The sequence below is a fragment of the Staurois parvus genome, unplaced genomic scaffold (assembly GCF_062004578.1).
Source record: "Staurois parvus isolate SC_StPar_1 unplaced genomic scaffold, SC_StPar_1.0 ptg000052l, whole genome shotgun sequence".
NCBI lineage: Eukaryota > Metazoa > Chordata > Amphibia > Anura > Ranidae > Staurois > Staurois parvus.
Window position 1 is genome coordinate 7,919,399 of NW_028317848.1, and position 24,408 is coordinate 7,943,806.

General features: G+C 42.5%; 1 protein-coding gene across 2 annotated transcripts in view; it reads left to right on the top strand.

Moving 5' to 3' along the window:
• RAD54B (RAD54 homolog B) overlaps positions 1-24,408 on the top strand; it is an 86,425-nt gene that overhangs the window by 50,785 nt on the left and 11,232 nt on the right. For both annotated transcript variants that reach the window (XM_089666847.1, XM_089666856.1), the window contains exons 7-12: positions 1,091-1,316; positions 3,347-3,554; positions 8,965-9,104; positions 11,429-11,719; positions 14,595-14,761; positions 19,245-19,506. In XM_089666847.1, the coding sequence (XP_089522973.1) occupies positions 1,091-1,316; positions 3,347-3,554; positions 8,965-9,104; positions 11,429-11,719; positions 14,595-14,761; positions 19,245-19,506 (1,294 nt within the window). The remainder of the gene's footprint in view (positions 1-1,090; positions 1,317-3,346; positions 3,555-8,964; positions 9,105-11,428; positions 11,720-14,594; positions 14,762-19,244; positions 19,507-24,408) is intronic.

Genomic DNA, 24,408 nt, shown 5'->3' on the forward strand with positions numbered 1-24,408 from the left:
CCGCATTTATAGGCTGTGCGTGCTTCCTGGGAGTGCACGGCACCGTGATCCGGTGCCCGCTGTGTCCGAATACCGATCACTGTACGGGACCTCTGTGTGAGATCCTGATCATGTGATCACTGATTGGCCAATCAGTGATCTCATGAATAGTAGTAAGCAAGGTGTCACTTCTGACATCATTACTTACTACTACTGAAATCTGTGAATTATCACAGAGGTCACATGGTACAAGGCTATTCACAACAGCCTTGTACCATGTGACAAGCTGTAACCAATCACAGCTCTCACAGTATTTTTCAATGGCTGCAAGAATGCAGCCAGGGAGAAGAAGAAATGATTGCTTTTACACTCTTTATGGGTGTAAAAGCAATCAGAGTAAAAAAAAAAAGAAAAAAATCTTCATCACCCCCCTACACTGTACTGCTAGGGTGACAGTATGTTAAAAAGAAAAAAAAAACTTAAATAATAAAAATGTAAAATAAAATTTTTAAAAATTATAATTTTTGGTTATAAACTAATTTGGGTTATTTTTTTTTTACTAAAAAGATAAATGAATACATTTTGGCCAAGATTTATGAAGAAAGATTATTTATTTGCAAAACTTTATAAGAAAAACACTTTTTTTCAAAATGTTTGGAGTTTTTCCTTTATATAACAAAAAAATAAAAATCCCAGTGGTGAATAAATATCACCAAAATAAAGTTTTATCTGTCTCAAAAAAAATGCTAAAAAATGCATATGGGTACAGTGTTGCATGACAGCGCAATTGTCATTCAAAGTGTGATAGCACTGAAAGCTGAAAATTGGCCTGGACTAGAAGGGGGTAAAAGTGTCCGGACTTGAAGTGGTTAAGGTGTTGAAACCATCAGAAACTGGAAGACATGTGATATATTACATTATGGGGACTGTTATATTGTTGGAACATATATACATTTACAGTAATACAGCAGTCATAGTGTATGTATGTATAGTATATTCAGTGAATATTCACATTTATTGTTCCCTGAAGTGCTATGAGGTGCTCTTTATTTATTGTGCTAAGAAGAGGTATATGTGTTTGGACAATACATCTTTGGTCTCTTTCGCATAGGGTCTCTGGTCAGTATGGAGCCATCCTGGCGGATGAGATGGGTTTGGGTAAAACACTTCAGTGCATTGTCTTGATATGGACCCTTCTGCGCCAAGGTCCTTTTGGAGGCAAGCCTATTATAAAGAGAGCTTTGATTGTCACTCCAGGGAGTTTGGTGAAGAACTGGAGGAAGGAATTTCAGAAGTGGTTGGGCACAGAGAGAATGCGCGTGTTTTCAGTCGATCAGGTAATGACAATTACTTTACGTCCCAAGCATCTTATTGCGAAAAAAGAAAATAGTGACGAGGTGGATATCTATTTCTGGAGTGAGATCCTTCCTCATGTAAAAGTATACAGGAGCCTGCTGCCATCGGGGAGGAGTTTTTAGTGCTGCCATCACGCCACTGCATGATCCTGGGTCGGCAGCGGCTTTACGTGTAAGTGATTTTATCTTTTTTTGCATATGGATGGTTTTTATATTTATTCTAAATAAATACTACACTACTGGAGATTTTTCTGCTCCTGGTGAGCTTTATTCACCCCAGCTCAATCCCATCAAGAAGTACTTCTAGATGTAGACATGGGGGAGCGTTGCACACACGTTGATGAATTCTGGCACGTGATATAGGTGTTTTTGCTGTTGTAATGACAGCCTTCTGTTGCGGTGAGTTTTGATTTCACAAGGAGACGGTGGCTGGCTCCTGAATACTTTTACTTGAGGAGGGATCTCGCTTGTGAAGGTGGCAGATTGATTTTGCAAGATTCTTCACTGTTGTAGTAAAAATATATATGTGCAGCGCTAATAGCGGTATCATATAATATGTCGTAAATATATACCCAAAAATGAAAACAGCCAGTGACAGTTTTTATGAATAAATAGCGATATGCAGCTTCCAGTCCAGTGGTGGTGCTCCCTGTATTAAGGTAAAAATTGCGCACTAACCAGAAGCGTAATGAGATTACGCGGTGTATAAATCATACAGGTCCACTTCACTGGTCTGGGTCCGGACTGGAACTTAAGGTGGGTTCTATTTCAGTTGGTATGGGTAAATAGCCCTCAGTAGGTGTAGGTGGATCCAATAGGCCATAGGTCCCCTTTAAGGGATAGGTGGGTGAAGATTCCTGAGTTGCAGGTGCTTCCCTCTCTGGGTCTGGTAGATTGGTGACTGGATCACAGCAGGGCTCTGAAAATAATAAAGCCCCTGATGACAGTGGCTTCCCTTTCACTGACACTTCCAGGTTCAGTTAGCACTGAGTAACACTTCCGGGTTCACCTCAGGACACTGCGGAGGAGAGCGCCGACGATCGAGGGACACAGCGCACCGATCACCTCGCTGCGCGCTCCCGGAGCCGCACATAAGCGGTTAGAATGGGACGATGTCACATGACGTCCTCCCAGAATGAGAGAACCGCCTTGCGCCCGTCATTGTACTATATGGCGGGTGGGAGGCGGTTAAACCAGCTGAGGTTAGAAGCTGATTGGCTACCATGCACAGCTGTACTAGGTTCTGAGTTTTAGTAAATCTACCCCAATGGTACAGATGAGATCCAAACAGCTCTGTACAATATAAATGTCTGGATGACTAGTAAAATCAAATACAAATGTAAAAAGTAATAATGTTTATATCTGAGAGCCCATCCCTTCCTTTCACAAGGGTGGAAAGAGGAACAATCATTCATTAGTTTCAGATTACAAACTGCAACAGATTCGGTAGGGGGAGTTTGATTGTACAATTGTTTTTTTAACCCTTTCACCTCCCCCTTCTCCTCTACATTTGATCTCCATCGAAGGGGTGAGCACCTAAGAGTCAATACTTTTTTTCAATTATTATTATTATATACATGTATGTCCTGATTACAGTGACATAATATCTGCAAGGTGTATCCAAAGAAACTTCCTGACAATGTTTAGTCTGTTTAGCTTCTGTTTTGAAACCCTTTCCTGCGCACACCTGACTTGGTCTACAAGCACCATGTATCGTCATATTCTGTGCTCACTGAAGTAAAAGTGTGATGTTCAGCTTCTGCTAGAGCGCTCACAGGAAGTTCATACAAAGAGTCTGCTGCAACCTTTCTCCACTGTTTTTATAAAAAGAAAATGCAATCCTGTTGCAGTCTAGAAATAGAGTATAGTGAGAATTTAGTTTTTATGTCAGTAAACTAGTCTATGTCTCCTATGAAACCGTTTTCTAGATATTCTATGTTGCAGAATTCTGAGTGCATTATCCCTGTATAAAACATTGCAGATCAATTTATGGTACTTATGCTTGTGCACAGGATCACAAAGTGGAAGAATTCATCAACTCTCCTCTGTATCCTGTGCTGATCATTAGCTATGAGATGTTGTTACGTTCTATGGACCAAATCCAGAGCCTGGGCTTCGACCTAATCATCTGTGACGAGGGGCACCGCTTAAAGAACAGCTCCATAAAAACCACATCAGCACTCAGCAGTTTGTCTTGCAGTAAAAGAATCATTCTTTCAGGTAAATATGGAAAAAAAAGGTGGCAGTACTTAGGAAGAAAGAAAGCGATAATGCTGGCCATAGTTGTACAATCTTTTTGAAGAGGCAATAGACTTCTCTCAGTTACTGCAGGTTTTAATAAAAAAAGAATTGTCTTCTAGAACATGTTGAGAACAAACTCCATGCAAGTAGAACCTTTGCGTTCTTAGTGCAAATCCAACCCTGAACTCCATAGTCTCAATATAGATTAGTAAAATATTTTTTCTACAGCTACCTAGGCCACTTAGTAATTATCAAAGCTAAGCTGACCATAGACTTATGATGCTATTTAGAGCACCTTTGCAGAATTTGACAGTCAAACAATATTCTCTAGAACAGTGTTCTTCAGCCTTTTCTTCAATCAAGGCACTCTTTACAGTTGTGCACAATCCCAGGGCATAGCAGTCTGAGGGCTCATTCATACTTTTTGTCTGTTTGTGGTGCTTGATTCTCACCTCCTTTTTGCCTCTCTGTGATCATAGAATCAATCATCTTTTATGACTTTGGCCTGTGTCTGTGGCTGGTCTGCTTTTACCAATCCCCCCCCCCCCAATTCATGTGTTCCTTATCATTTTGTAATTGGGGTGTAGAAAGGTTCCTCATTTGATAATTTCCCTATAAATTTAGACCATCTTATGGGGGAAGTCACAAACAGGGGGCACAATCACAGATAGGGCATTTTCTGCTGGAGTGCTAAGTGCCTGTTTAACAAGAGCAGCAGGAAGATACAACAAAGAACTCTACTGAACTCTGGATGGACTGCAAGCAAAACACCCTGGGAAACGTCTCCTACAAATCGGATTCCCACTCCACGTACCTTTTAATATGCCCCCTCTACTCCTCCTTTTCATATTAGTATCCTCTGTTCTCAAAATCTCATTCCTTTACCCCTCTGCTCCCCTCCAAAACCCCGTATTACCCTCACTTCTGCCATCTCCCTACTACTGCTCTCATCGCCTCCTGCTAATTTTTAACCCACCTGCTGACCCAAACACCAGGACAGGAGGGCATGTGCACTCATTTACATCCCACTCCCAACTTACTTTCCTCACCCTCCTTCTTCTTCTAACCTCTGGGGATATCTCCCCAAACCCTGGTCCTCCAGTATCTCACCCCTGCACCAGGCACCCTCCTTCCTCCAAGAATAGCCACAATCTACTCAATTTAATCTCAATCCCCCTGCTCCTAAAAACCGCCCTCCCTATTTCATGTGCACTCTGGAATGCCCGCTCTGTCTGTAATAAGCTCACCTCTGTCCATGACCTTTTTGTCTCCCACTCCCTTAATCTACTGGAAATTACAGAAACCTGGCTTCAAGCATCAGATTCTGCTTCTCCCGCAGCACTTTCCCATGGAGGCCTCCACCGGACTCACTCACCCAGACCCAGTGGTCAGAAAGGAGGTGGAGTTGGTTTGCTTCTATCCCCATTGAGCATCTTTCAAGTCCTCCCTAACCCTCCCTCTCTATCCTTCTCTTCTTTTGAGACTCACTGTATTTGGCTGTTTTCTCCCATTTCTCTTGAGGATTGCAGTGATCTATCTGCCTCCTGGACCAGTGTTGCGCTTTCTTGATGACTTCTCTGCCTGGCTACCCTACTTTCTCTCCTCTGAAATACCCATTATCATTCTTGGTGATTTTAATATCCCGATTAATGTTAACAACCCAGCTGAATTCCCAACTCTTCAACCTAACCTCATGTTTTGCCCTAACACAATGGACACAGTCCTCCACTCACTCTGATGGGAATACCTTGGACCTTGTTTTCTCCCATCTTTGCACTCCCTACAACCTCACAAACACCCCCTTTCCTCTCTCTGAACACAATCTCATCACCTTCACAGTGTCCTCATCTTCAGACACCTCTCCCTCCAAGCAGCAAACAATTACCCGCAGAAACCTTCACAACTTTAAGCCTTCTCTTTTCTACTCTGCAACTGACCAACTCTATGACATAATCTCTCCCCTGTTGTGCCCTGACTTGGCCACTTCTGTCTACAACAGTTCACTTTCATCCACACTAGACTCACTTGCTCCTCTAACTACACTAAGTATCAGGCCTCGACTATTATAACCTTGGCAGACTGACAACACCAGAAATCTTAAGAGACATACCCATGCACTGGAGCGATTATGCTGTAAGACCAAATCCCAGTCTCTTCTATGCTTTTAACTCTCTACTTTCTCCACCTCCACCCAGTAATTCACTCACTGCTTACGAGATTGGCAATCATTTCAAAAACAAGATTGATGCAGTTCATGGGGCATCTCCACTGCACACGCACCTATCCTTTTTAGCATACCTTATTACCTTATACTAAACCTCCCTCAACACTTTCCTCTGTTGACCTTGCTACTACTGAAGAGGTCACAAAAGTTTTCTCAGAAGCCCATCTTACCACTTGCTCCCTTGATCCTGTTCCCTCACAAATACTAGTCACCCTCTTCTTCTATCCTATGTATCCTATGCTCCCTCACTCACATCTTCAATCTCTTCCTCTCTACTGGTGCCTTCCCCTCCCCTCTAAAGCATGCACAGATCACTCCCATACTTAAAAAGCCCTCACTGGACCCCACCAACCTGAACAATTTAAGACCCATATCCCTGCTTCCATTTACCTCTAAACTCTTAAAACGCCTAGTCCACAATCGTCTGAGTTCCTACCTCAGTGACAACAACCTTCTTGACCCTTTACAGTCCGGCTTTCTCTCACTACACTCCACTGAAATTGCCCTACTAAAACTCACTAATGATTTACTAACTGCTTAAACCAATGGCCACTACTCCGTACTCTTACTACTTGACCTCTCTGTGGCTTTTGATACTGTTGACCATCCTCTCCTCCTCAAAAAAACTCCACTCTCTTGGCCTCCAAGACTCTGCCCTCTCCTGGTTCTCCTCCTACCTATCGCAGCGCTCCTTCAGTGTTACCTATAACTCTGTCTCCTCCTCTCCACTTCCTCTTTCTGTAGGGGTCGCTCAAGGTTCTGTCCTTGGACCCCTTCTCTTCTCCATCTACACCTCCTCCCTTGGTCACTTGTAAAACTCCCATGGCTTCAAGTACCATCTCTATGCTGATGACACACAAATCTATCTTTCTACTCACCTCACCCCTTCAGTCTCTTCTCGCATTATTAAGTGGCATATCAGCATGGATGTCACTCCACTTCCTCAAACTCAATCTTTCTAAAATTGAACTCATAATATTCCCTCCAGCCCGTGCCCCCTCCCCTGACTTCTCCATCAAGATCAATAATACAACCATCAGTCCCCCCCTCATGCCAAGGTACTAAGTGTAATCTTGGACTCCCATCTATCCTTCTAGCCCCAAATCCAATCACTGTCCAAATCTTGTAGACTTCACCTCTGTAACATCTCCAAGATACACCTGTTTTTAACCTCTGAAACTACTAAGCAACTTATTCACTCCCTTGTTATCTCTCGCCTTGACTATTGTAACTCCCTCCTCATTGGCCTACTCATCGCAGGCTATCCCCTCTTCAGTCTACCATGAATGCTGCTGCCAGACTCATCCACGTTACTAAGCATTCCATATCTGCCATCTCTCTATGCCAATCCCTCCACTGGCTTCCCATTGCCCAACAAATAAAATTAAAAACATTCACAATAACATATAAAGCCATTTATAACTCTGCCCCAAATTACATCACCAGTCTTGTCTCCAAATATCACCGTCCTCTAAGCTCCTTCCACGATCTCATGATCTCTAGCTCCCTTAACTTCTCCCATGCTCGTCTCCAGGACTTCTTTAGAGCCTCCCCCATCCTCTGGAACTTTCTACCCCAATCTATCCGACTATCGCCTACTCTACCCACTTTTAGACAAACTTATCAGTTCATCCCCCACAGTTACTACCTTTTGTACCACCAGCCCCTCCGTCTTAGATTGTAAGCTCCAAGTAGCAGGGCCCTCCTATCCCTCTTGTATTGAACTGTATTGATGCTGTATTGTTTCCCGTTATATTGTAAAGTGTTGAGCAAACTGTTGGCGCTATATAAATCCTGTATAATAATAATAATACCAGGAGGTGTGTCCGAGCGCTCCCACGTGTTTTAGCAGGTGTGAACGTACATACACTTACTAAATGCATGAGGGTGTTAAGAATTTATGGCATCCATGCATGTCTGAATAAGGCAGCGCATTTTTGTGCTATATGGGATTCTCGGGAATATGCACGTTTTACAGCACTATACTTGGTGTGAGCAATCCCTATAATGTAATGTTGTGAGGCAGAGTTCATTGATCTGTAGGTTGTAAACCTTCTTCCCCAAAATTCCCCTCCTAGCACGAATCCCAACCCCATCCCAATCCTTCCTCCTAGCACAACCCTCTCCCAAAATCACCCTCCTAGCACAGCCATTGCTGTCCAATTTCCAATCCTTCAGAAGTCTTGACAGCGGCAGAGAGGAGGAGGGAGCCTGGGGGTGTGGGTTGTGCTCTCTCTCCCCAACCCTGCCCCCCAGCTCCAATCCCCTCCTGTACATTTTGATCTGAGCGATCGTATGTTAACTCCAGTTCACAGAGGAGGCAGAGAACTCAGCCAGTACTTCCTCCTGGCTCTCTCCTCCTTCCCGCTGCTATCTGTACTTTTACTGGCAAAACTAAAAGCTGTGCTGACCAATGGGGAGGAGGAGGTGCAGGCTGAACTCTCTGCCTCTTCTGTGCACAGGAGTTAACATAGGATCACACAGATCCGGTTGTTGTCACGGCACCCCTGCAGACCCCTTACAGCACCCCAGGTCGAAAAGCACTGCTCTAGAACAATGTGTGTATAAACAACATCATTTAAGTTGGATGATTATGTTTTGATCAGACAGCCACCAGCATCAGCCTTATCTTGGAGGAATGACTTGATCAGCTTAGAAAACGCAAAAGATCTGATTGTCACTGTAATGGATAGATTGGGAGACACATTATAGTTACTTAATCTTAACATAGTTTACATTTTAACAAATTTACAGCACTTCTTAAGACAGAAGGTATTTGCATACATCACATATCCCAAAAATAAGAGGATTACTCCTCATTTTGGAACAGTGGGCGGAGCCGCATAAATCTTTACGTCCCATCAACCAGATGCCCATCCAGAACCACTAGTGTATAGGGCAAATATAGGCTAATGTTAGATATCCATTTATTTCAAACTGCTCATAGCTGTTTTAGGCTTTTGGCCATCGCCGGTACAGTGTATGGAAAGTGTATGGAAAATATGGCTTCTTTGGAGTAGAGCCTAATGAGCCAGTATAACTTGCATGAAAACAAAATCCCCATTTCTTTACTGTTCCAGTACCCTGACAGTCACAATCTGTGATGTGTAAAGTACAATGTTACATACAGTAGATGTTTAACAATGAATTGGTTTATTCTTCCAGGTACTCCTATACAAAATGATCTACAGGAGTTTTTTGCTTTGATAAACTTCGTTAATCCAGGAATACTTGGATCTTTGTCTACTTACAGAAAAATATATGAGGAACCTATTTTACAATCCCGTGAACCTTCGGCATCCAAAGTAAGTACAAAAAGCACAATGTATAGCATTCCAGGCATGATCAGGGTGCTCAGGGAGCCTTTGGCACCTCCAAACTGTACAGTTATGTAGTTTCATGCTGCCATGCACAATTACTCAAAAACTTGTGACATAAAAATAGAAGTAATTAGATAGACACCTAGGCTGCTGGATGTACCACCATCCTGCACTGCCTTTCACAGAAGACCTTATTTGCTTTTTCTGTAATGTAATAGAAAGTTGATTTAATAGTTTTTTCCTTACTTTGTTTAATGTATTGTAAAAGCCTAACTTAATGTTTTAGTGAACTTTTAAATAGTTTGCTTGATCCAGACAAACTGTTTCTTTCACTAACACTTGCAGTGGCTGTCAGTGTTCTATGAACTGTATGTATCTGAAGCTACACACAGTATACAGAGGTGTGTTCTGACAGCAGGACAGGGACTTCCTGTCCCACTCCTAGAATGAAAATGACTCAACTCAGTGCTGCTCAGCCATTCACAGTGAAGATGGCCATAGATGAATCGAAATTCGTTAGGGACCCTCTCCCTTTTTGTGAATTAAATTTTATCGTTGTTTTTAATACAATGCAAATAAATTGTATGTTTTATGACAAGGATGTGCTATCTTGTGAGGTACCTTTAAAGTTCAATATTGTAGAGTAACAGGTTATGTTTCTCTAATTGGGATGTGTACTGTGCACCATCCTCTAATCAACTGCTCCAAGCCCAGGAACTTTCTGCCTTTCCCTTTCTTGCATATCCCTGGTCTTGCTGAGACTTGTAGTTCCAAAACTCTCTGCAGCACCAGGTATAGTCTGTTTGGGGACTACATCTCCCACAAGTGCTTGCTCCTCCCAGCAGACTCTGTCTTTTCTTAGACTGCACAGCAAAATCATTACTGCTTCTTAGTTTTCCCAGGTTGTGGGCTCCTCAGGCTGCACACAGTCCTGCAGCCTCTGTGTCCTTCTCTCTTCTTCCACAGCTGCTCTGACTCGCTGGCGGCTTGAGAGGAGGTTCAGGGACAGCAGTGACAGTAGTAGTCCGGTCTGTGCTGCAGGGCAGCACTGAGGGCGGAGCGTACTTATTTAATACATGACAAGGGGTTCCCATGGTACTATGGGTTAGCTAAAGAGAAGGCACTGCTGATGAATCATTAAAAAGCTCCTTTCATTATATAAGCAAACTGAGAGCCTTTATATATAAAAGGCCTAACCTCACTTGTCGGCTCCATAGTTGAAAGAAATTTACACAGCTATAGAGCATTTTCTTCAATCAGCCAAATGTACAGTTTACATAAATTTAACTGTTTTTCTTTGCAGCTTCCCATGTCACTTGTCCTTCTTTGGTTTGCACATTAGATGAGTCAGCATTGTTACGCTGCCGATGCATCGTCCAGTAAGCAGGTGTATGGCCTTGGAAGCTGTAAAGCTGAACGAGGAAACAGCAGAAAGAGGAAAGGATGGCGGCTATTCCTGACCAGCCAAGGTGAATAAACGATAAAGAGCGGCCTCAGCCTACATGTCTCCACCAAGCCACACTCCCTGATGCATTTTGCCCCACCTACTGGGGCTTAGTCATAACTAAGCCCTGGTGGGTGGGGTGAAATATATCGGGGTGTGTTGTTTGGTGGAGAAATGTATGCTGAGGCCGTTCTTTATTGTTGGTTTACCTGGGCTGGTTGGGAGCAGTGCCGATCCTTTCCTCTTTACACTAACTATTGGAAAGTCCTTCACCTCATGACCTGGGACACAGGGATATATGCTTTCATCTCTACTGAGCAGAATCAAAAGCAATGTAACAGCTTGCAAGGAAATAGTCACCTGTCTGCTTGTCATGTGTGTCAGAAGCATGTGAAACACAAGACCGGCTGAACAGCATAACACATCCATTGGCAGCATTAAGCTTTTACTTCTGATTCTGGTTTTATTTTCCATAAAAGGGTCAGATATATCAAAGGCTAAACTCAAGAGACAGTGGTGTTAACTAATCAAATATCTTGTGGTTTCGTTGCTTTAAAGATTATTTATCTATTGCAGTGTTTTTACTTCAGAAATATATTTGAAAGTATTGAAGAACAGAGACCAGTCTACCGAAGCTTCTTAGTGGCTGTCTCTCATTGTGTGTTTGCAGTGAAGAGAAGAAAGGGTTTGTTGTCACTGTAGGAGCTGGAACTCGCCATCGTCCCTTTAAAGTGTTCTGACTATACTGTAGTGAGCGGTGCTCCCTGTGACCCAATCATTTATTCTGCACTTGTGAGCTGAACTGTTTATCAAATTTACTGTTTCCTTTCATGCTAAACTGTCTTCTGGTTTTTCCGTGGTTTAGGAACAAAAAACTTTAGGAGAAGAAAGAGCTTCAGAACTGGCTCGTGTGACAGGCCTTTTTATTCTCCGAAGAACACAGGAGGTCATTAATAAATTCCTCCCTCCAAAGATTGAGAGCATAGTCTTCTGCAAGCCATCCATGTTTCAGCTTGATTTGTACAGAAGGCTTCTCAACTCTGGTCTTGTAAGATCTTGTTTGCTAGGGCTGGGGGAGAACAGCCCCCACCTGGTCTGTATCGGTGCACTCAAGAAACTTTGTAACCACCCTATCCTTCTCTACAAGACGCTCCAGGTCAGTGGGATGCCTGTGCAATGGTGATACTACACAAAATACACTTACATACATGCAGTTAGGCCTCAGGCATAATTAAATGCCTATTACTATACACACATTAGGTGCTTCCACACATGTCTGAGGTATAACAATCTTTTTGGAGGCATTTTTTCAGTTTAAAATTCGATACCAATATAGGTTTTTTTACGGTAGTGGTCAACTTACTTCATATAGGGGGCTTATGTGTGGCTCCTGATATCATCAAATGGCCACACGTAATATTGTAGCACTTTATCCGAAGGAGCCACTAGTTAAGATAGGCCCTTTCCTCTTTGCCTCTGCCTCCTCAAGGGTCTTAGCCCTTCTGATACACCAGGTTGAGCAGAAAAAGCAAGCAGGCACAGTGAGATACAGCAGATAACTCATATTGCTCAATAACAAAGCTACTTTGAAAACAGGCACTGAAGCAGTTAACAAGGGTAAACGTGTACTGTATTATTACTCAGTAAAACTGATAACCAGGCAGGCACAAGTAGGTTGGCAATTGTGAGAACACAATGCAACATAAACAAAAAGGCTAACAGTGAGGGCTAGATATAAGAGACACAAACTGTCCAGACCAGTATAAACAGTAGCAATGCCACCTAAAATGCGACAGTGAGCAGTAATAAGACTTGATCTAACAATATACTGTAGGAGCTATACTGCCAGTGTTCACTGATGATGTCAATGTTAGGATTAAATTGTCAAATTTGAGCAACATAGACAATGGGGGAGGAGGAATGAGGGCCATTTTAAATTAAGGATGGTGCACTTATATTAGTTCTTCATGACAATAGGTGCAACACAGTTCAGTGAAGGGCAGGATAGAAGCAGTCCAAAGATAATAATTAAGTATAACTGCAGCTCTGATTTGGCAGTGGTGTTGTATGGATTTGAATGTGGTGAGGTTCCAGCTTGCTATGAATGAATGTGGCTTGGGTGCTGTAACAGTCCTGCTTTTGCGCATGGTATATTGGGGCCTATAGTTCAGAAAGCCAGTTATACCTGTGCAAAGCTGCTGCCTCGAACTACACGTTCCAGGTGTTCTGCATTGAAGTCTTTAGGTTCACTAGACTTGGATCTCCTCCTGCTGGTCAGAGGAGGGTTGTGCAAACCACCATCAACAACACAAAAAAGGGAAAGTAAGTAGAAAGCAATGTCTCCTTCTCCATACTGCCATAATCCAGCATCTGGCTACAATATTCAGTAAATATAATGTTACAGAAGGCTGTAAAAGACTGCAGGCATGCAACAGGAGATAGTCAAGAGAGTATAGGAATTTTACAATGCTACAGGGGACAGTGAGAGACTGCAGACATGCTGCAGGAGATGGTCAGAAACTGGAGACACATTTCATTAGACTTCTAGAGGTCACACCTATTACTTCAACCCCTTTACAAATTAACTTTTTATTTGTGCTGCGAACAGTCCGCCTAAAAATTACTTGTCCCACATTTACCAATACTCACAACATGATCTATTATAAAAGAACAGAAAAAATATAAAAAGAGAGAATAGATGAACAGCACAGGAAAAAAGTAGGATAGTGTGAAGAATAAACCAAGCTATTTAAATTCTAGAACCCAGTTTAAAAATATTTTCCTTCACTGGTCGCAGAATAAGTGCCAAAGGGCTGCCGGTTGGGCACCAGGGGTCTATTTAAAATTTTGGATACATTTGTTTCATAGGTATGACACAGTCTTATTTGTTATATTTCATGTCGATGTTAGCATATTTAATAAAAATATAGTTTTGCTCACCCTTAGCACAATGTCATTGAAAGTCCAAAATTAGATCTGCTATATTTTTTTCAAAAAGTACTCTGCTGTCTGAAAATGTATAATTTGCAGGTCCGCCATAAAAATTGAAGTCAGTTTTAGTACATTTTCATATGTGTGTGAAAGATGAAAAAATTGTCCTGGCAGCAGTAAAGTTAAAGTACATCTAAAGGCTTCTGTATGACTGTTTAAGCAAGTTCTACATCTATTTACTATGTGATGCACAAGCCTCATGAAGTCAACCAAAAACCTCTCTGTACCTATCTTGACTGAGCCAAATCCTCCTTCATGTGTGTGTCACATGTTTCCACTACCAGACACTGCAGCTTAATGCGGGAGATGTTCAGCAGCCAAAGCAGTGTGTCTCACATGCTTCCCCTACCAGACACTGCAGCTTAAAGCGGGAGACGTTCAGCAGCCAAAGCAGTGTGTCTCACATGCTTCCCCTACCAGACACTGCAGCTTAAAGCGGGAGACGTTCAGCAGCAAAGGCAGTGCTGTCAATCTAGAAAGCAGCGGAAAGGACTATAGCATGATATAGATTATGTGATTCTCTCTCCTTCCACCATCGGTGGTGGAAGGAAAGAAAATTGCTTGATTCCCCCATCAACACTGATGCTGAATCCTTCCCGCAGCTCTATTGTGTTCTGCCGCCAGGGAGCCTTCCTGGCGACTATAGCCGCCACCAGTAATTGCACGTAGAAAATCCGACGGGTTGGTTGTACCCAAGTCGATCAATAGATCGACTTCAGCACAACCTGCCTGCCCATAAATGGATCGAATCTTGGCTGGTTCCTGCTGAACTGTTTGAGATTTGATCCATCTTTGGCTGGCTTTAGCGCGTCCAGGTGCTGACTGACAGACTAAAGGGCTCAGAATCAGCATTGACAAGGCTGATAGCCACATCCCCTGCAACATCTCATCTCACTCTAGTGCAAGCAGGCACAACCTTCTTATGAGTGGCAATGATTCTCTGAATTCAGGAGCAGTACTGCATTGTTGGTGCACCATGTAAGCTAATTACAAATTTCACTGTAGAGGTGGCAAGCAATAATAGTTATTTCTTTCACCAGGGGAAGACTACAAATCCAAACAAGGAGGAAACGAGCTTTTATGAAAGTTTAAGTGATCTATTTCCACAAAGTTATAATACAGAGGAAGTATTAGAGTCTGAGTCTGGAAAACTACAGGTTTTAATGAAGCTTTTACAAGCAATAAAAGAGCACAGTCTGTCTGAGAGGTAAACATATATGCAGAAAGATTTTTAGGATCTGTGTAGATGGGCTTTTGTTTGTGTCAGTACGGCTTCTGTCCAGGTACAAGACCATAGGAATGCAAAAGCAGCACAAAGCAGATTGAAACAACATAGAAGATCAATGCAGGTCAGTAGATTAACTGCAAGCCAAATTATCTTGTCAGTTAATTCTAAATCTTGCCATACACTGAACAAGGTGGGCTGAATGAAAAAAAAAAAAAACAGATTCCTCCAGCCACGCAAACAGGCGGATAGAGGAACCCCCACCCCCCACCACCACCAGGCCATTGTGTTCTGGCAGCAACCCCTGCAGTTGGTAAAATACTGTACACTGATGAGCAGCTGCAGCCACTGATCGACAAAGGTTTTCCAGCATGTCCCTTCGACAGAAGTCAATCAAACACTCTACTTCTGTCGAGTAGGGATGTGCACACGTTGATCAGAATTCAACCAGTTCCCACTTAACCATTTGCATTTCAGTCATTGTATGGTCAGCTTAAATTATCTTAGGTTGCTTGCATATCAATTAAATGAAAAAGATGTAGAAACTCAGGTTTTATGTATTTATTCATTGTCTGTATACATATTACAGATAAATATTAATCACAGCATGAGCGTATGGCACTCTGCTTGAAAAATATTTCAGGCTTTCATATAATTTATTTGCAATTTTGAAATGTCTTAGAGCATTTTTACACCCTGCTGTTTTAAGCCATTTCCTGGTTTGTCACTTCCTAAGAGATGATTGTTGCGAACCCAAAGAAAACAAAAGAATGTAAAATGCTTGTATTAGTTTTCAAGTACTTTAAAAACATTCTACTTACCATGAAGGCACAAAACATAACACATTGGCTGATTTACTACAGGAATATGGCATGTTATCCTTGAATTTTCCATAGCTTAGAAAATTTATTTATTACAGGTACTTATATAGTGCCATCAATTTCTGCAGTATTTTACATATTTATTGTACATTCACATCAGTCCCTGCCCTGTCGCTGGCATAATACGCAGGGTAGAGTGTCATGCTTCCAATCTTTCTTGCCATACAGCCTCTCAGAAGCATTTCCCTGCTGCTGCTCCTGTTTTCAAAGAGCAGAGTGGATCTTTAAACCATTCCTACTGCTCGCCTACAGTGACTTGGGTTACCTCCAGCCATTTGACCCTACAGTCAGACCCTCACCTACCAACTCTGGGTTTCATAAGTGCTCAAGGTCTTGCCATTTACCCTAACCATTACCCTTGCTTCTTCCAGTGTTCTCCAAATTCTGCATGGAGATTGGAAGCACCCTGATAAGTTGTTTGCTTCTCCAACTGCTTATTAGCTTTGCATCTGCTTTGCAAGAATTTTGTTCAGGAATGGTCCATTGCCACTGTGGATCAGGCTATTTCTGGCCTTAACAAGGCAACTACCATACTGGTGAAGAATGCACCTGCTTTTAGGGACCAAACCAATAAGCAGTTGGATGTCCTTTACAGAGCTTTGTTCTCGCTAGTGGGTCCTGTACCCAATTCTGGCTGTGACCTTACTTTTCAAACCATGACTGGTCAAAATCCCTTAAAAAGGATCTAGCCACTGCTGCAGGTGATCCCTTGCTTATTGAATGCATGAAGCAAATGGTTATAGTGTTACATTTATGCTGTGATGGTTTTCTGGAAGCCTCCTGTGTTATCTCTCACATGTGCCTCCTGTCAGAGCATTTGCAAAGTACTGAACAGCTGAAAGAAGTGTTTGATCTGCATGGCATTCAAGGGACAACAGCCATTTTGATCAGATCTTGGTAATATCATCAAGGATGCCACAGCGGCAAGAACACCCATTTTCCTTAGCTGAAGAAGCCTAAGGAACAGGTTATGAAGTAATCTCCCTCACAGCATGTCAAGAAGCAGCCCTTTTAGATTTCTATTCAAATTCAGCATTGATTCCCTTCAATCACCTGCCTTCACTAGGGAGACATTCTAGCTTCTGTGGACATCAGAGATACTTACTTGCTCTCATCTTTTCAGCCTATCAGCAATTCCTACAGTTCTTGGCCCTGCCTTTTGGCCTCTCCTTTCCACCTTGGGTGTTCACCAAGATGCTGGTCCCAGTGTTAGCCCTCTTGCATTCTCTTAGCATCCCTATTGTCAGATGTTTGGATGACCTCCTGTTGTGGGAGCCAGAATTCTTGCTGTGGCCAGAGAGGTAAAAGTGGATCCTTGTCAGCCATGTACACAGTGGTGTATTTAGACTTTGTGCTGCCCTAGGCAACACAAGAATTTTGAGCCCCCCCCAATGAGAGAGCGTGAGAGTCAAAAAGTGTGTATGTATGTAAATATATATATATGATTCTCTCTCTCTTCCCTCTCTCTTCCCTCTCTCTTTATCCCTTTCTTCCCTCTCTCTTTATCCCTTTCTTCCCTCTCTCTCGTCCCCCTCTCTCTCCCCCTCCCGCTCTCTCTTCCTTCTCTCTCTCTCTTCCCCCCTCTCTCTCCCCTCATTCTCGCCCCCCCTCTCCCCCCCCCACTTCTCGCCCCCCCTCTTTCTCTTTTCCCTCTCTCTTCCCTCTCTCTCTTCTCTCTCTCTTCCCCCCTCTCTCTCTCTTCCCTCTCTCTCTCCCCGCCCTCTCTCTTCCCCCACCCTCTCTCTTCCCCCTCTCTCTTCCCCCTCTCTCTTCCCCCTCTCTCTTCCCCCTCTCTCTTCCCCCTCTCTCTTCACTCTTTCCCCCTCTCTCTCCCCCCTCTCTCTCTTCCCCCTCTCTCCTCCCTCTCTCCTCCCTCTCTCTCTCTCTTCCCCCTCTTTCTCTCTCTCTTCATTCCTTCTCTCTTCACCATCTCTCTCTTCCCTCTATCTCCTCTCTCTCTCTCTTCCCCCTTCTCTCTCTCTTCTCCCCTCTCTCTCTATCTTCCCTCTCTCTCTCTTCCCTCTCTCCCCGCTCTCTCCCCCGCTCTCTTCCCTCTCTCCCCCGCTTTCTTCCCTCTCTCTCCTCTCCCTCTCTTCTCTCTCTCTCTCCTCTCTCTCTCTCCCCTCTCTCTCTTCCCCCCCTTTCTCTCCCCCCCCTCTCTCTTTTTTCTCTCTCTCTCTCTTCCCTCTCCGTTTCTCACATCGTATGGGGCTGCACACACACACCTCCTCCAAGAGCTGCTGATCTCCGTGCAGCAAGAAGGAGGGGGGGAGGTGTGTGCAGTCCCATACGATCTGTCAGTGCAGGGAGGGAGACAGGGAGATCCCACAGACCACAGCTCAGCTCACCTCCTTTGGATCCTCTCCTCTCCCTGCTCCAGGCTGTCCTCTGGTCCCGGCTTGTCAGCTGCTGAAGGGAGAGGTACAGGAGCATCGCTCTGCAACTGCCCTCCCCCACATTGATCCTCCTGCTGTCCGGGCCACTGCAAGAGTACAGAAGGTACCCCTCTGATGGCGGCTCTGCATGGCTCTGTCCGCCGCTGCTCTCAAGGTCACTTCTTCCGGGGGGCGGTGCCGCCCCTCTAAAAATTGCCGCCCTAGGCAAATGCCTTGTTTGCCTTTTGGTAGATATGCCCCTGCATGTACATTTCAAGGGTTAAATGCTTGGCAGGCAGATTTCTTCAGCTGACATATTCTGGGCCTGGGATAAGTGATGTCCCTACTCCTGGAGGTGTTCCGGGACATGTGTCAGAGATGGGATAATTTTGATGAGGACGTCTAGCCTCCTGGTTCAACAACAAACTGAAAAGGATCATGTCCAGGTACAGGGATCCCCAGGTGGAAGCAGTGGATGCTCTGTTGGCTCTGTGGAAATAGTACACCTTAATCAATGGATATCATAATTTGAAATTCCTTCCTCGTCTGCTTTGAAGGATCAAGATGGAAGGCATTCCTGTGATCCTCATTGCTCCAGACTGGTCCAGGCTGATGTGGTACACTGACCTGGTAAGACTTCTGGGTCATGCCATTCTGTCGGGATCTGCTGTTCCAAGGGCAGATTTGCCATCCTGTTCATGGTCCCATGCTTGGCTGTTGGAGCCCAGGGAAGTGGGCATCTCAGAGTCTTTGTTATCTACAGTGCTCAATGCTAGAAAGGTTACTTCCCCGCAAAGTCTATAGTTGGGCTTTGAAGGCATGTTTCACTTGGTTTGAGTCCAGGAGCTTTTCCACCCCAGAAACTTCCACGTGGGATGAATCCTAGCCTTTATGCAGCTGGGTCTGGACCAGCATCTGGCTCTCAGCACTATCGAAAAAAACTGATTCCCTTTTGTCATTTCAAACGGGCCCTGGAAGGATGCCCGGCTTCTCATTTCACCATTTCTAGGTGGCTTGTGATGATGTAACTGGGTCTAAAATAGGGTATGTAATATAAACAGGCTTTATTTAAACATTTCATTAGCATGGTCGTGAAGGGTGAAGGGAGGAAACATGGAAGGCATATTGAGCTTCAAGTTTAATCATAATTTGTTTTAATATTTTGTTTACATTCCAGATGTATAACCTGCATTTGCTATGTATTTCCAGAGTAGTCCTTGTGTCAAACTATACCCAAACGTTAAATATATTGCAAGCACTGTGCCAACAACACGGGTACAGTTGCACTAGATTGGATGGACAGACACCAGTCGGTCACAGGCAGCGCATAGTGGATGGATTTAACAGCAAATATTCCTCGGATTTCATCTTCCTTCTGAGTTCAAAAGCTGGTGGTGTGGGCCTAAACCTGATTGGAGCATCCCATTTAATTCTGTATGATATAGACTGGAATCCTGCTAATGACATACAGGTCTGTTACCCAATATCAGTCCCAGTCCAAATTGTTTCAATAAGAAAACATTGCATTATTTGTTATTATTCAAAATGTATTTGATGTTTTAGGTTTAATTTTTTACCAGGGTGGATTTGATTTAAATCAAACTGATTTAAATCACTAGTCAGTAAGGCTTGATTTAAATCATAGTTTTCTACATAGACTAATTCTTGCTGGTATAACTTTAATATGCAAGTAGATGAAGATTTTTAGAATAACAACTTTTCATATTAGTTTTTTTATCCCCAGTTTAATAGGTTAATCATTCATATTTGGACAACTTTTCTGTTGTACTTAGGAAGGAGAAAAATAATCATTACCTTAATAATAACAATTTAAATAGATTTATTCAACGGAAACCATAACATTACAGCATATGTTATTTGCCTAAACCAGGGGTCTGCAACCTTTAAGACATAAAGAGCCACTTGGACCCGTTTCCGAAGGGAAAAAAAAGACTGGGAGCCGCAAAACCATTGCAACATTTATAACAAATCCGACACTGCATGTATTGCAAAAAGCACTCTAGTCATGAAGGGGGTTTAAGGGCCCAGTAAGCAAAGGGTTAATCAGGGCCACAGTGTATCTTCATAATCACAATCATAGCCTTAGGTCAGTGGTGGGCAACCTTTTTTTTCAACTGAGCCAAATCTCGCCAAAACCACGATTGAAATTTATTTTGACAGCCACATTTTTAAAACTGAAAATACATCCCCCATATAGTAATTCATCCCCCATAGTAATTCATCCCCCATATAGTAATTCATCCCCCATAGTAATTCATCCCCCATATAGTAATTCATCCCCCATATAGTAATTCATCCCCCATAGTAATTCATCCCCCATATAGTAATTCATCCCCCATATAGTAATTCATCTCCCATAGTAATTAATCCCCCATATAGTAATTCATCCCCCATATAGTAATTCATCCCCCATATAGTAATTCTTCCCCCATAGTAATTCATCCCCCATATAGTAATTCATCCCCCATATAGTAATTCTTCCCCCATAGTAATTCATCCCCCATATAGTAATTCATCCCCCATAGTAATTCATCCCCCATATAGTAATTCATCCCCCATATAGTAATTCATCCCCCATAGTAATTCATCCCCCACATAGTAATTCATCCCCCATAGTAATTCATCCCCCATAGTAATTCATCCCCCATATAGTAATTCATCCCCCATATAGTAATTCTTCCCCCATAGTAATTCATCCCCCATATAGTAATTCTTCCCCCATAGTAATTCATCCCCCATATAGTAATTCTTCCCCCATAGTAATTCATCCCCCACATAGTAATTCATCCCCCATAGTAATTCATCCCCCATAGTAATTCATCCCCCACATAGTAATTCATCCCCCACATAGTAATTCATCCCCCACACAGTAATTCATCCCCCACATAGTAATTCATCCCCCATATTGTCTCAATTCACTTACCTTTGCTCCGCGCGTTCCTCTCGCTGTGTTCCCGCGCCGTTCTGGTCTTCAGGGCGGACTGAGAGAGGAGTTCGTCACTCTGCCCCGCCTACATCCTGGCTGCCCCACCTACATCCTGACAGCCAATGTTCCACGCTCCGCGGGCCGGATTTTTGAGGAGGGAGGGGAGCGGGCGCCCGGCACACAGAAGAGCCGCATGTGGCTCGCGATCTGCGGCTTGCCGACCACCTGGTGGGCAGTGTGCTCCGGAGCCGCAGCAAAGATGAAAAAGAGCCGCATGCGGCTCTGGAGCCGCGGGTTGCCGACACCCGGCCTAAACAAACATCCATGTTTGTTAACTAATTTGGCTAAACAAAATATATATATTTTAAGAAACTTAGACTGTCAGCCCCTTCCTCCTCACACTTAGTTTCACTTTCTTCTTGTGCACATCTATTCCACTCCAAACAATCAGAAAAATATTGTTTCTATTCTATTCACTGAACTTCTTGAAACAGCACTGAAGGGGTTGATTCTGTATTCATAGGTTTGTAGTAGTTAGGATTAAGGTCTTTTTCTTAACTCTGTTCATGTTATAACATTTTTGCTGTGAAGAAGAGGCATGTGATCTCCGCTGAGTCAAATTCAGTTTTGACAACTGCAAAAGTAAACCAAGCATCTGTGATAATATCTTGTAGGCAGAGAAACTGCCCAATAATCTTACAAAAACCTCTGGAAGAGCATGGCATTGTGAATGGATTAATGGAATTTATTTACCAAAAAAATTAAACATATACAGCCTTATTCTACATAATTAAAAAACTAATCTTTATTTCATGATGGAATAACCTTTGGATGGTAATATATTTTCCTCAAAAAGCATTTTATTCCAAAAAATCCGATTTAAATCAAAAAAATCCGATTTAAATCAAAAAAATCTAATTTTTTTAATTTTTTTTAAAAAATCATTGATTTTTATCCACCCTGTTTTTTACTGTTATTTAAAAAGCTCTGACATTCTTCAGCACTTTACAATGAGCACTGGACCATTCATGTCAGCCTCTGAACCTGAAGAGCTTACCATTTAATGTTTCCTCCTTAGGCATAATAGATTACACCATGTAAGCCAAAGCAAAATAAATATTGGATTTACCTGATGTAGTGTATTCACATTACTGAAAGTCAGTTCCTGAGTAGTTGTATAGGATTGCTTTTACCTATTGTAATTTGCAGTAAGTTAAGCAATGAGCAGAAAGTATATATTATAAAAATATTAATGGGACTGATATTATTGTCACAATACCACATTCCTAATTATACAATACCATATATAAACCGTTAATCATGGTGGATTTTAAAGGTACCAGATATTGTGTATAAGATAGTAAAATAATTTATAACCTCTTTATAAACTACAGAAATGAATTTGCTTGCATAAGAGATTAAAAACAGTCATATTTCACAAAATCACCCGCTATTACACATTTCTCTTTTGGGTTTATGTATGTGTATACAATATATACCGTGTGTGTATATATACAGTACTGTGCAAAAGGTAATGTTAACATTAACAGAAGAAAAATCTAAATAAAAACAATATTTGGTGTGACTACCCTTTGGCTTCACACTAGCATCAGTTCTAGGTACACTTGCACACAGTTTGTGAACGAACTCAGCAGGTAGGTTGTTCCAAACTTCTTGGAGAACTTCTGTGGATGTAGGCTGCCTCAAATCCTTCTGTCTCTTCATGTAATCCCAGACAGATTTCATGCTGTTGAGATCAGGGCTTTGTGGGGGCCAAACCATCACTTGTAGGACTTCTTGTTCTTCTTCATGCTGAAGATAGTTCTTAATGCCATTGGCTGTCATTGTCCTGTTGCTGAATATATTTGGGATCAATCACACACCTCCCTGATGGCATAACATTATCCATTCTGTCATATCAGGGAGGCGTGTGATTGCTTCCAAATTTATTCAGAAGCAGGACAATGACCTCAAACATACAGCAAATGTCATTAAGAACTGTCTTCAGTGTAAAGAAGAACAAGAAGTCCTGGAAGTAATGGTTTGGCCCCCACAGAGCCATGAGATTTGAGGCAGTCTACATCCACAGAAGATCTGTGGTTAGTTCTCTAAGATGTTTGGAACAACCTACCTGCTGAAATTCTTTCAAAATCTGTGTGCAAGTATACCTAGAAGAATTGATGCTGCTTTGAAAGCAAAGGGTGGTCACGCCAAATATTGATTTGATTTGGATTTCTCCTCTCTTCCTTTACTCTCCATTTTGGTAACTGATAAAAAATAATTCATTAACTCTTCCTTTTCTTAAAGTAGTCATAATTTACAGCATTCACACCTGCCATAACTTTTGACCACGGACAGGTAAAGTGAATAACATTGATCATCTCATTACAATGCCATCTGAAAATGGGTGGGATATATTAGGCAGCAAGTGAACATGTTGTCCCTAAACTTGATGTGTTGAAAGCAGAAAAAATGGGGAAGTGTACGGATTTGAGCAACTTTGACAAGAGCAAAATTGATATGACTAGACAACTGGGTCAGAGCAACTACAGCTCTTGTGGGCTGTTCCTAGTCCTTCAGTAGTCAGTACCTACCAAAATTGGTCCAAGGAAGGAAAGCTGGCGGACCGACAACAGGGTCATGGCCAGTCAAGGCTCACTGATGTGGAGTGAAGGCTGGCCTGTGTAGCCCGATCTACGAGAAGAGCTACTTTAGCTCGAATTGCAGAGAAAATGAATGCTGGTTCCAATAGAAAGGTGTATGTACAGTATAAGCACAGTTACCTCCAGTTGTCTCATACTCCACTTGATTGGCATATACACCTTATCAGTTCTTTGATTAACCATTTGTTAATCTACTGTAAGAAGACTGCTTCTCAAAGTGATTTTTCAGGAGGAGGTAATAGATCTATAATTGTTACCACACTAGTGTTTAATATTGTTAACAATATACAGTACATACAGTATATCTACTTACAAATTTGTATAATGCCCTCTATTAATAAGACACATACACTTCAACCAGGTATTTCACCAATGGAAGAGAAGTCGCAGGGGAATATAGTGCTCCTCAAGGGGCCATAGTTATGGCCTACAAAGATGTACTATGTAGCTGGAAAATGTCATCAAGCTAGGCCCCAGAAGACTGCAAATTATTTCATTTATTATTGTATAAAAAAATTGATCCTTGTTTTTAATACATTTTTAATTTAGTTTTAGATTTGTCTCACTATAGAGGGGTTAATATATGTGGGTGGCTATTAAGGATGACACACTCCCCTGGCCCATTCTACATGTATTTTGATTGCCGCTTCCTAATCACATGATCTGAGGAAGGGACAGTCCCTGAAACATGTTATCATGTTGACCGGCTTCTCTTTTTTTTTAATGTGATGTGGTTTGAGTGCTCCCCTAGGCTTCCAGTTTG